The sequence below is a fragment of the Phalacrocorax carbo genome, chromosome 3 (genome assembly GCF_963921805.1).
Source record: "Phalacrocorax carbo chromosome 3, bPhaCar2.1, whole genome shotgun sequence".
NCBI lineage: Eukaryota > Metazoa > Chordata > Aves > Suliformes > Phalacrocoracidae > Phalacrocorax > Phalacrocorax carbo.
In genome coordinates this window covers 22722032-22735704 of record NC_087515.1, presented here as the reverse complement: position 1 = coordinate 22735704, position 13673 = coordinate 22722032, and the positions used below count along the sequence as shown (strand labels likewise).

Sequence of the window (13673 nt, the reverse complement as noted above, 5' to 3'; positions counted from 1 at the left end):
CATAATTTGGGCAAGGGCCTCTTGCTTGAACTAACAAAAGCATCTCTTACGAGAAGCTTGAGGCATCACACTAATGTGTTCCGGTTGTGAGTTTTCTTTTGGGTAACACACTGTCATTTATTTTCTGGCAATAAGAATTCCAACAGTTTTCTACTCCATTCAAGTCAGGTACAGCTTCATCAACCAATTTTTGTTGTCATATATATTGGCAACAGTTTTGCTGTGTCTGCTAGCTTCAAAGAACAGGAGTCTGAGAAGCTGCAACAGCAGTTTAGATCTGTCCGTTTTAGCAAATAGTACAATATTGTAGAAGTGGATTTGTAGAATTTTAAATGTTTGGTGCTGGGGACCTTGCATACACACTGTGCACATCCTGAGGAGTTTTATTTTTTGGCTAACTGCAATCTGGTCCTGTGGACTAAATATCTATGAGTATGTGGAACTACTGTTTAACTTAACAGAAATCCAGTTTGTATGCTACAAGATACCTTTTGATGTTGGTTCAAGTGTAGTAGATAAAGATGCTGGGAGCAGTTGCTTTGAAACTCCTTTCCTAATTTGAACTAAAATACTGATATAGATGCACCCTGTTTTCTCCAGTCATCATTCCTAATATACAAGGAATACTTAATTTCCTTGTGAGATCTCGTGTTCTCTGTGTTCCAAGTTGCATAGTATTAGGAAATAGAAACTTTCCTGTTGCGAGTATAATGTAATAGTTCTGTCTTTTTAAATTTGTCAAGGAGTTGAAAATGGCCCTGACCAGATGCAAATGCGGTAGGAGTTGTGGGCTCTAGTCTGGACACATGCTGAGAGCTGAAGACCTGATCTTTTTTTTTAATTTTTCTTTTTATCTGCTAACTTGATCTATAATTTGCATGATAAGTTTTTGGTACATTCTAGTTCCATTTATGCACTTCAGATGCACTGAAACAGTTAACAACCTAGTTCTTCTGTTTAATCTAACTAGATTATCAACATAGTCTTCTGGAAGGAATATACTTCTAAAGCTATTTTCCAGACACTTGTTGTCCCCACTTGTTTCCAGCTAAAACAGAGTTTTTGAAGACTAATTAAAATAGCCTTAAAGTATTGCATATCTACCTTTAAAATTTTGTTCTTTGATTACTTTGAAATTAAAACGGCATTGCATGCCTCAGGCTAACCTAGTATTTTTCTCTTCATTTGAATGCCTGCTTATTTTTTGATGTAAAATCACAGAAGAATGGAAAATCACGTTAGTTGTTTTGAATTAGAACTTGATCCCTCCTGTGTTGTTTCTACTTTTCCATTTTCTCTGAGACAGGGATTATATTAATTTTCTATTGGTTACTACTGATATAAGTGCTCATGGTATATGGAGGTTTATTTGTTACGTTAATTTACTTACAGTGAGGAAGGGAACACAATGCAGCTCTAACTAGCAATGTGTCTTTCATCATATTGAGGAAAAGAATACACTCTTCAGCTGAGAACAATAAGTAAAAACATTTAGAAGTGTGCTCAAGTAGTAATACTCTCTTCTTGCTAGATAATTCAGTGTAGTCAGTGGCAGTAGAGAAGACTCCCAAAGCTCATCAACGAAAACAAGTACATAAAAGACACTGGTCTGGAAGCTTCAACATTATTGTGCTTCTGGATTCTCTTTAGGTGGTGAGAAGTAAGAGGAATTGGAGTTCATTAACAAGGTAATGAAATTTAATGGCAGAATTGTAAAATAAAATTATGCAGTAAAGAAGCTGAAAAATCTTGATACCATGCTGCTCTCACAAAACTAGATGTTTGCTAAGAAGGTGAACTACAGCACCTAATGGTAGGCAGATGGTTTGGCAATAAAAAGGAAAAATGTGTTCACATCAAGTTTACTAGCAGTACCAAAAATACTATTTCTGCCTGTCTCGGCCAATACACACATTTATTCCTTTGTGTATTTTGTGTTCCTGTATTTCTTCTTGACCAAATTAATTTGAAAACAAGTAATTCATACTTGGAACTGAATTTCTTTTTGCTTCTTTTTAAATGAATTTTGATCTATTGAATTATAAAGATAAAATTTCTGCCGCAGTGTTTTCATGGACCTGCTTTTTGGGGGCTGTAAATCTCCTCTGTGATTGTGAAATTACAGGATGGAGTGCAGATGATCACTTAAATCATATCCTGTGAATTAAACTACTTAGATATATCAGATTCTATTTTTTGCTGAATAATAAAGATTTCACGTATGTTCCATTTCTATTAATTTAGTAATGAAACCGAAGGTTATATGCAGTGTGTAGGGGACATTATATGTAGTGCCACCCTCTACCCTGACATTGAGAGTCTTTCAGAGAAAGAATAGTGGCAGGTGACTTCTCACGTTTATCATGTCATTTCCCTTTGCACTCTATTACCACTTCAGATATTTAATGAAGCATAGCGCTGTACAGACAGCGCTGAAATGCAAGGAAAATGTGGCTTCTGGAACAGCATCATTTTACTATGAATACATTCTTCATGTCAGATTTTGCGTTACTCAGTAGTAAAAATCTATGGGGTATTTTTGAGCTTTAATTAATATTGTGCTGGTGACATATATCTCCACTGAAGAAGAATTTTTTTAATTCTTTCCAAGATTCTAAGTATCACGAGAGACTCTTAAGGAGCAATCGGATATTGGCTGTTTGCAAAATGCTGTTACTGATAGGAGTCTAAGAGGTCCTCTTTTAGGACCATTTCCAACTCACAGTGAAGGGGAACACTGATGTAGTAATAAGGAAAACAAAAAGCTTCCTAATATGTAGGAAACCACCAAAGATCCACTTAATTATTTTCTTCAGAAGTGTTAACTCTGAGGTGAGATGTAGGTCTTACTCATTAGTTTACAAATATGTGAGGAAAATTGGGAATTCGCAGATTTATGAATGCACAGAGGCAGTTCACTTTGAACAGATTTGGCCAGAGTATACCCCTGACTCATCTTGTGTCACTGAAATAGAGAAACGATTTATAAAAGAGAAAATTTTTAAAATAAACATCCTCAGATTAAAAAGGGTTTATGTCTCAGCTAGATTTTTGAGACTACTAGGTAAAAGAAAATAAGAGAGTTACTGTCCTGGGTCCAGAACTTTCTGGATGTGATTTGATGCTGGACTGCAGATGGTATCTGGGAGACTAGGGATTGTTTTTATCCTGATGTATAATCGCAGTGGTTCCAGATTTTCTTGGGTAAATAACGTCCCTTTTCAGAACTAGTTACTGATGAGCAACTGAATCTTTAGAAATGTGTTATTACAGTCTCATAAGAAATGTATTTTCTGTTTTCAATACCTACTCTGAAGTTTTGCCGGAATGTAGGGCATACAGACACAAAAAAAAAAGGATAATGAATTACTACATCCATAGAGAGTTCAGTCAGGTTCTTTTGGACATAGGTATTGTTGAATTTTTGCAGAAATTGTGGATTTATTCCATAGTCTTAGTTCTTGACATTATATTATCTTGGTTTGTTTTATGTTTGTACAGTTGTCAGCTGCAGTCTCTGTTACAAGTCTTTGAGAGAATGTTCTTGGTTCTGCTCTTTAAGATAATTAAAACAAGGAAAACCTAATTAAGTAACACTGGATCATTTGGTCTAGCCCTTAAAGCTCTTACACCTGCTTGCTGATAAAGCCTGTGAAAGAGTGATCTCTCTGCTGTTCCCACCAATTATTATTCTTGTCCATCTCTCTGCCACCTGTGTAACTCACTGTCTGTGTGTCTTTTGGCTTTAGCTTATTTTGGGAGGCATGGGGAGTGTTGGCTTCTGTTTGCAGTCTCAGTACTTTAATTACTCCATGAATAACTAATTTGTGACTAGCTTGCTGAGCACATTTTTTGGCTATGTGAGTTTATTGTTGTTACTTAATTAATATCGTTTCAATTAAATATTTACAGTTATTTGGATTCTACCAACTTAATGGAACATTTACATTAAAGAGTCTGTTTAAAAAGAAAAAATTAGTAGTTAGGATGTGACTGTTCAGCCTACATTGGCTTAATACTGAGTTTTATTTTGGTAGCAGGTAGGTGAAGACAACAGTGTGTCTTCTGGCAGTAGGATTTGACTAGGTTTTTGTGTTTTGTTCTGTGTTTTTTTTCCTTTTGACATTTTAAAAATAATTCTTTGGTATTACTAGAAAAAAATCATGCAAGGAAAAACAAAAAAGGAAATGCTTAACCTTTGTATCAGTACATTCCTCATATCTATATTTTTAAATGGAAAAAACATAAAAATAAAGATATTTTAATGATTTCTAAAATTAATTTTGTATTTGGATTGCATGGCTCCATTATACAGAGCGCTGTATATCACTGTTAAATTTTGAGACTGGTAACTATTTAACTAGAATTCCTATGCTTATTGGATAAGTCACTGTTTTTCAGATGTTTCCAGGGAAAGGTGAACTGCAAGTTACGTTGATTTCCACATATAGCCACAGACACATACACACACATATCCCCCCAGTTGTGTGTCTTCCCCCCCACGCCCCGCAATGGCACACAGTCAGTGCTCTATGGTGGTTCTCATTTGTTTTGCCTTCATGTACTCAGTGCTCCCACGCAGCGATCCTCTCCTAGTCAGTACAGCACTGGAAGCAAAGTCAACTCGGGCATCAATTCTTACTTCTTTATCACTTATTCAAAATAAACCTAGCTTTATATTTTGTCTTAATTTTTACTTTACATACGGGGCAGCATAATTCACATAAGCTTGGGCTCTCAAGGCAGCCTAAAATGTTTGATGCGCTAGAGGGTGACTCATGAGGACATACTCTTTGTTGTTTTCATAGCATACTCTGATTTTATTTTAGATATATGGTCAAAAGAAAATAGTGTTAATTATGCAAAAGGAAGATAAGAAGCTAGCAGAAGGAAAATACAGTCATGCCGTATGCTGCTTTTTACTGGTTTGAACAGCAGCAACAGAAGGATCACAGGAAAGGCTGTTTAGCTACAACCATTATCAATGCCAACATGTTTAAAGGGGTTCACTGACTATCAGAAAATGTGTTCACAATAGAGCCTTATTCTTGGGACTGATTTGTGGACAAATACCATTTTATGTACTGCCAGAACTTTTAAAAAGAAAATAGAATGTGTGTGTATTCTTGTCACATATTTGCCGTCTCTGCAAAGAGGGAGCAAAGGTTGTAGAACAGTGTTTGAATGTAACTTACTTATTCCACAGCCTTTAGAAATGTAAGTAGTTAATATCTGGAGTGTGTGAATCACTGCTGTTGCATTCTAACTGTGCCTTGTCAGTTTTTGGCAGCAAGTACTGAAATATGCATTCAGTATTAAATGTTTTGAGATTTAAGATAAAATTGCAATAACATGTTATTAACAGTTCCTCTACGATCAATAATACACCTTAGTGAGTTAAACTTTTGATGCACGTTGTTATTTTTATTGCTGAATATCAGGGTTATAGTACACAGTAATGTGACGCTTCCAGTGCGTTGATCTGTCAGTGACATCCTCGTTCGTATAATTCTGCACTTAGAACTTGTGTGGAGTGTGATTGCTGAATGAGGCTCCAGTCCTTAGTCCAGAGGGTTAGACTGTATTAAAAATATTAGTGAATAATTGGGTCTTTGAATTTAGAAGGACTTACATAATGTCATAACTGCAGCATATAATTTTTTCCTACTATCACAGTGGCACAATGAACCTCAAGAGTCATTATGCAACTCAGGGTACCTGAGCAGCTTCTGTTCTGTTAATTAACAATGTTACTCACGTGTTGCTGCATCTTCGCTCATTTCCTGTATGATACGCTGAGCCCAGTCAGATTCTCTTATGCATCTTTCCTTTCACTGTGCGTGATATGCGGATGTGCTTCCAAGAGAAGTTTGCAGTTTAGAGCAGTCACTATCACACTAATTCTCCACCTCCTATCCTTTGTTGCTCTGGTAAGTATAATAAATGCCACAAACAATTCATAAACGAAAGTGGGGGGAAAAAAAAAAGGTAAAGGTTTAGAGAAAAACATGTCCCGTTCAGTAATGCTGGAATGCTTTTATTAAGTTGGCTGAGAGATCCATTTGTTTCATTATTACTTAAAACCTGTGGAAAAAAATACGATTCGGAGGTACCTTAAACTAAACTGATAGGCTTTCTTTGCCTCACTAATAGAATCAGTAGACATGCATTACTGAAATGAATTAAATGTTATTAATTTCCTCATGGGAACATGGTGAACCCCCTTTTTTAATTGTATTGTAATTTGTTAAACAGTGTTGTGGCTTTTTCATTTTAAAAATAATAGTCACGGTTGTAAAACCCAAACTGACTAAGGTCTTTGACTTCATAATTAATAAAAATTCGGTACATTGAAAAGTTGGTACATTAGAATTTTATGAGTACTTTTTGTTTCCATGCTGTTGTTCTTATATGTAGGTTGTTACTTCTATGGAGAAGGTCAGAATTTTTACTGCAGTGTTTAGTGGTTTGTCTTTATCAAATCGTCCTTTGTTAGAAAAGATCTGAAATCCTAAGAGTAACAGTACGTGACTTGACATGACATAATCTGATAATAAAAAAGAGATTATGTCTTTCTATGCATTTACTGTTGACTGTTTCTCTGTTGTAGTGCGGTTGGCACGTTTGCTCGAGCATTGGACTGCAGTAGTTCTGTCAGGCAACCTAGTCTACACATGAGTGCAGCTGCTGCTTCCCGAGACATCACACTGGTAGGTGGCTTCTTAAAAGCCCTACAACTTTTTTTATGACTGTGAATTCAACGGTCCCTGTCCTCCCGATATCTGTTTTTCTTTAGATACCAGTGTGCAAGGTGCATATGTGTATGGTAGATAATCCTGTGTGTTTTCTGTACGTATATTGGTGCTGCCCTTGTGTCGTGGTTTAGCGGCAGCTCAGCCCCACACGGTCGCTCGCTCGCTCACTCCCCCACCGGTAGATGGGGGAGAGAATCAGAAGGGTAATGCTCGTGGGATGGGATAAGAACAGTTTAATAATTAAAATTAAAAGAAACAACAACAGAAATGCAATGTAAAGGAGAACAACGAGAGGCGCAAAACCCCAGGGGAAGGGGGAGGGGAACGAACCGCCGAAACAAACCGCACGCGCCGCAGCTGCTCACCGCGCCGCTCCCGAGGCACAACTGCCCCCCCTCCATATACTGGTCATGGTGTCACATGGTATGGGATGAACCTGCCATTGGCCAGTCGTGGTCAGCCGCCCCCGCCATGGCCCCGCCCCTCCCAGCCCCCCCCCGCCACGCGGCAGAGCGCGGGAAGCTGGGAAGGTAGCCGACCCCCACAGTGAGGAGAATTAACCCCTTCTCAGCCAAAACCAGCACACCTTGTAATCATACTGTAAATCACTTGACTTTAGCTGAAATCTATTTAAATACAGTGTCTTCATATGTGATAATTGGAACGGCACAGTGGGTAATACATATTGGTAGGGATTCATTCTGTGTAATTGATTGATAGTCTGATTTAAAGTATGTGGTAATAAAGCTGATTGAAAAGTGTTTAGATAATGTTTTGTACTTAATAGATGTGTGTCAGTAAATTTTATAAACTGTAAGCTACCTGACTTTGTAAGCAACTTTTTGAAGAACTTTTACTTAGGATGTCCTTGGGATGTCCTTGGGATGTCCTTTGAATGTTTCCTTAGTTTTTTAAAGTATTCACTGTAATGTAAGCACCTGCATCTTTTAGAAAAAGTTGAAAGTCAATTGCCGATGAAAGTTTTGTCTATATTCATATTAGCTGAGATGGCAAGATGTGCTAGAGTAATAAAGACGTGCCATGTGAAACTATATGAGAACAAAAAATCTTACTGTTTTGTAGAATCGAGTTTGACTTAGATTTCCAAAGGCATCAGCAGTTGTTTATTATTTTAAGAATTTGTGTATACAATCATGAAGATTATAGTTAAGGCTGTTCATCAGATACTTGAGTATTTGAACTAGAGGACACTCGATGAAGCTAACAGATCAATTTAAAATAATTAAGGTACTGCCTTATAAAGTGGCTAGAGAGCTCCTGCAGTTTAGTTAACAAAATTTTGTGGGAACAGACAATATCATCAGGTTAAAAAAAAAAAAAAGACTTAGAGAAATTATGGGCTGTGGCTCCATACATGGGTACTGAGGAGGGAGAGGTGTTCTGTCTAGCATTCCTAATTCCCAAGGTTTGTAGATGCTGGTGAATGAAATGAGAATTGACCTCAGACTGTGGTTAGACTTAACTGCATATTTTCTCTAAGTAACATCCCTTGGTGCTGCTGTCAGAGACAGAATGCTCGGCTAGATGGATGACTGGTCTGATTGAGTAGGGCACTTCTTGTATTCCAGATAACACACATTCACTAGTATAATGAGAAAAATATTTAATTTCTTACATTTTGTGGTGTACTCAAAGGCAATTAAACAGGAAGCTGATTTAGTCTGGACTTACGGCAGTGTAGTAAAGGCAGTGGCAAAATGTAATGTTTTCAGTAATACTCAGTGTTTTATGTTTCACACTTGCTGATATGACCTTACCAACACAATTCTGTTCACAATAAATGCTTTATTTTTTTCCATCAAAACAGTTCTTTAGCATTTTTCATTTTATGAAGATTTCATTGGATTAAAAATTTCTAATAAGTCCCATACATTGTGCATCCTTCTTACTGTATCCAGCAATTAATAGAACGGATTCATCCTTATAGCAATTTCTCCTTGTTTGAAAGTACATGTGCAGTGCTGCTAATAAAGGGATACATTTAGTGTTTAAGTGCCATATAAATGTTTCTCCATTGCAAATGATCCATTTAGTTCCATTACACTTAATGAAAGGCACATCTTATAATGAGGCATCAGAGGAGACACCCCAGGTTTAATTACAGAGTCTGTCTGTTCTCATTTTCCTACCCCCTCAGCTTTTTAAAACCTGTCTCTTTTGCTCTTTGGCAATGTACTTCCTTCTAAGTTAAGAAAAGACATATTTGTCGTCCTAGTAGTTACTCTTTCAGACATTGCCATGTTAATTGGGAGCATATTTTGAGCAGCTGTTAAAGTTAGTACAGATGTTCACAGAACTTGTAGTGTATCTCATTTATGCTTTGGAGGGGATGTAGGTGCATAACATCAAGAAAATTATTCTGCCTGTATTCTTAGTGCAAGGCCGATAACCCTTGCACCTGAAGTGCTATTAATGGGATTTTCGTACACCACACCTGTGGCTTTCCAGTATTCCTAATTAGTTATTTCAATTAGAGATGACTGTAAACAGACTGATACAAAAAAAGATACAGTAAATGTATAGGTTATAAACATGAGTAAATTCACAGTGGATGTACACATTAGGGAGATCTTGCAGCCTCACAAGTGAGAGGCTACTTTTAGGCTGCTTTATTTTGAAAACATGGGGAAGGTAACGAGACAAGGCAGGAAACTACCAATGCTTTTAAAAAACCCGACTGGAAGATGTGAAACAATGTGTGTTTACCTTCTTAGATGATAGTAAATGTTCATTTCTTACTGTGATAAAGACTTGTGAGACAAAAAACCAACTGAAACTTGCATTTCTGGCCTTGCCAGTGACAGTGTTTCATTTTATAATTAAAATTGATCTCTGAGAAGAGAAGGAAACCGGGAAGACTTCCTGTTTCAGATTCCTAAACATTACCTCGTGCACACACTGACAATGAGAGCCATTAAAGCAAAGCAGGTTGATGGAATCACTTGCTCTGAATGGTGGGCTTGTTCAGAAGAGTCCGTGCTACTATAATATAAGGACATAAATCTGGTTTTGGGTGTCTCTTCAAAATGAAAAGTATGAACAGGTTTTTCCTTTGCATTCAGGCTCCTGTTTGGGAGAGGCAATGACAGTTCTTCTCAGCCTCCTGCTCCTTAGGTGTCAGGTACCCACTAGTTGTTTTTTGCAGTCCTTTCATCCTTGGATAAAGCAGATGAAAAGGAGATTCTCCAGGACTTTTTGTCTTGGGCTCTGGTAATGTCTTCAGGCTGCTCTTGCTTTTGCTAGTGCAGCTTACTCGCTGCAGTGTGGGAATTTGGTTTCAGGTGAGGGCTGACAAACCTGCAGAAGGCAGTGTGTGTTATTGTGGGAACTTGTCAGTGGTCTTCTGTCACAAAACAGCTCAGTGAAGACAGTACTTACCCACAGAGTTCACTGTGACTCTTTTCTTTAGTAATACCAAAAAAGCTTTGTGGAAGCAGATGTTTATTATAGATGGAAAAATGAGCATAAAGCAAGAGCAAGATCCTGATTTCTTCACGTCTCTTACAATTTTTAGGAAAGTTGGTATCAGTGAATAGATCCAGATTTAGCAGCCGCTTGGAAAATGTCTGGTATGTACTGCTTTTCCACAAGGACTGCGATTTAAACAAAGATTTAAACCTTGGTAATACATAAACAGTAAGAGTTCAACCTTTAGGCCTGGTTTATTCATTGTCTGAGTGGTAAGCATGGATTTTAGATATTATGCTATGGATTTAGAGATTAGAATGCTTCTGTACATATTAGAAGGTTTCTTCTGAAGGCTGGTGAATTTGACTTGAACGATAAGTCAAATGATATATTGTAAGATAACAGTGACATTACTACTTGCAGACAAAACAGTTCAAGAATCTTGTGCTTGATAGCTTTCACAGAGGTATATTGGAAGCTGAAGAAAGACTTCAGCCACTCATAGGAAATGGCAAAAGATAAGGGGAATTCATTATGTGCAGTACATTTGTATGCAGAAGCTCAACTGGAATTGCTTTGTAAGTGCTATACTGACACATAATGTGAGAGTGTTCCTTCCTTGAAAGGTTTTGGGTGCCCCCCTCATGCGATGAGTTTAGGGCTGTGTGAGACTGTGTGCTGCAGTTACAGGTCATTGCTGTGATGGGACAGACAGGTGGGAGACTGATGTTATGTAGTCACACACATTATTGCACTTTATACCTCTAATACCTCCTTCAGCACAACAGTTGAGGATTGTGGTGATGGGGGGCTCTTGGGACATCAAGTTAGAAAGGCTTCATGTACATTGCTTACTTTCCCTGTGGGGGCATTTGTGATGTAGCTGCTTTTTATGTTCCCCATTGTTAGTAGTGTGAGCAGTCCATGTTACCTCTAAAGTGAAATGCTATAACTCGTTCGTTTTCTGTTTTCCCCTTTTATAAAGGAAAGCAAAATAACTGAAGAACCCTCATGTACCCATCTCTGACAGTAAGAGTTTAGCAAGGGACAAAAATGTTGCTTGTTTTTCAGTATGATGATATGGAAAACAATAAATTGCTTCCTTCCCCAGCAATGAGAATACTGAGTGCACAGATGTCTGGGCAGCTGTTTAGCTACTATTTAGAACTTCTGTGAATTGAAAATGGCCCCTCAGTCAATATATGCCACTGTCTCTATTGGGTTACGTGGTACCAATTTCCACTAAGATTCTCAGAAATGTTTGCTAGTAATTTGCAGGAACTAATAAACTAATGTCAGTTTTAGTAAATGTTTTATTAAGGCATTTCCTTTCCCAAATTAAGTAATAAACAATTTATTTTCCTTATGTTCCACAGCAGAAAGCCTACGATATCAAGATAGATTCTAAATTTAGCATTAGTTGAGGCTTCTTGCATGGCTTAGAGAAAATAAGACATTGAATTTGCATTAACTGAAATGGACTACTGTCTATTTAAACAAGTTTTCTATTCTGTCCTTCTCCTTGCTAGTTTCATGCAATGGATACACTGCATAAACACAACTATGATTTGAGCAGTGCCATCAGTGTTCTAGTGCCACTTGGAGGGCCTGTCTTGTGTAGAGATGAAATGGAAGAGTGGTCAGCATCAGAAGCTAGTTTATTTGAAGAGGCGTTGGAAAAGTATGGCAAGGACTTCAATGACATTCGACAAGACTTTGTAAGTACGAAAGCAGTACAGTTTTCTGTTACTGTGTTTTTGCATGGGTGAGCATAACTGCTTTCTGTAGGTTTGGAAGATTGGCTAGAGGAGAAATCTGTGTAGCTGATATATGTAATTAACATATAAACATATTTTATCTGGATGAAAGACAGTATGCTTTCTTGTTCGGTGCCATTCTTTGGAAAGATGTTGACAGAAGATAATCTGTTTAATGATTTAATACCAGGTAGGATGTCTCATGCTGATGTGTTTTGATAAGGATTTTTACAAGGGTTTTACAAGCATCTGAAAATTTCCAGCACCTTTTCAGAACTTTTCCACAATTTCCAGTAAAATTCATTAGCTGCTACATGGCTGACTCCCCTGAGTGTTTTTGGAAGAGCTGGGGTTTCCTTCTATAGTTAGCAGAGAGAAATTTATATTCAGATAGCTTTTAAAGTGCACTACAGGGAGTTATTTTGACATATTAGGTATTTTGGCACTTCTGAAAAGTAAAGGAAATGTTTTCCAATATGTTCTAACTGCACTGGTTTTGGTACTGAAAGTATCAAACTCTAGGGCAGCAAAGCTTTAATTTGCTGAATGCTAATGCACAGTAATTAAAAGAAATTGATTCTAATGCTGATTGATGGAACTGCTAGTAATTTGTGAATTTTTTTGCACATTTCTTGGAGAGTCTCTTTTTTTTCAGTGAAAAAGATTTTCCTCTTTGGTACTAAGTTCAAGTTGGGCTTTGTGAACAGGTTAGTATTTGAGCCAGAGGAATTCCATTATTTAAGACTGACGTCGATTGAAACACTTCCACAACAATTTGTTCTGCTTGACTCTGAGAGCTCAGATTTTTTTTTCTTTGCAGATGTTATTAATAATCTTTGTGAGGGGAAAATGGTACTGTATGGTAAATGTAGAAGTCCTTCCAAGATAGAGCGTGGACCAGTGGGAGGAAGCTTGGCACTGAATTAAGCTGTCTTTTCTTCACTTTCACAGTTCTGAAATGAAACAGATAATTGAATGAAGGTGGGAAGGGAAGGCTATTGTTTTTCTGAAGAACTGACATTTTAACAGGTGTATTATATCTGCGTGTTATTTTTGAGATTCCTAAGGGAGAAAATGTTCGCTGCATTCATCACATAAGGTTGAAAATTGCATCATGGATGAAATAGCTCTGTTAAGTTAAAGAAAATATGATTGGAAAAGGAGGTTTCATAGAGTTTTAGAACTGAAATCTTATTGTAAACTCCAATTCCTTATTATTACTCATACAGATAAATGGTCCTCAGCTGTAGTTGTACAGAGTTCAGTAGCTATGTCTTCTAACTAAATGTTTCCTAGTACATAGTATTTAGCTTTTCAAAATGCCTAAATCATATATTATAGACTTTATTGGCTGCTGACAAGTTGAGTCCTAACAATTTGTGACCAAGTATACCTAAGCCTTGTCTCTGGTATTTATGTAGTATTTTTGTTTTCTGTGTAATTTCTGTGTTATGTTACATGTAATTCTGTTGATATGCATGCATTAAACCGATAAAGTGGAGTAATGTGTTGCAGGAATCACTTACATGTTTGTAACGTTCAAATGCTGGATATTTGACTGAGTCTACTAGAAGCTGTTTAGAATGTTCAGATTTTATCTCCGGTAGACTCCTGATACCCTCCGTCACTGAATCTTCCTTCCCAAAACAGAGATATTTTCCCTTGCCCTCCTCCCAAAGTGCTAGACATGCACAGGTCTAGAGATAGGGTTGCGTAGCCTGCCAAGGGCACA

At 37.3% G+C, this 13673-nt stretch overlaps 1 protein-coding gene across 2 annotated transcripts in view; it reads left to right on the top strand.

Moving 5' to 3' along the window:
* The window catches only part of MTA3 (metastasis associated 1 family member 3), a 136126-nt gene that overhangs the window by 58465 nt on the left and 63988 nt on the right, over positions 1-13673 (top strand). For both annotated transcript variants that reach the window (XM_064446122.1, XM_064446121.1), the window contains exons 8-9: positions 6611-6710; positions 11714-11902. In XM_064446122.1, the coding sequence (XP_064302192.1) occupies positions 6611-6710; positions 11714-11902 (289 nt within the window). The remainder of the gene's footprint in view (positions 1-6610; positions 6711-11713; positions 11903-13673) is intronic.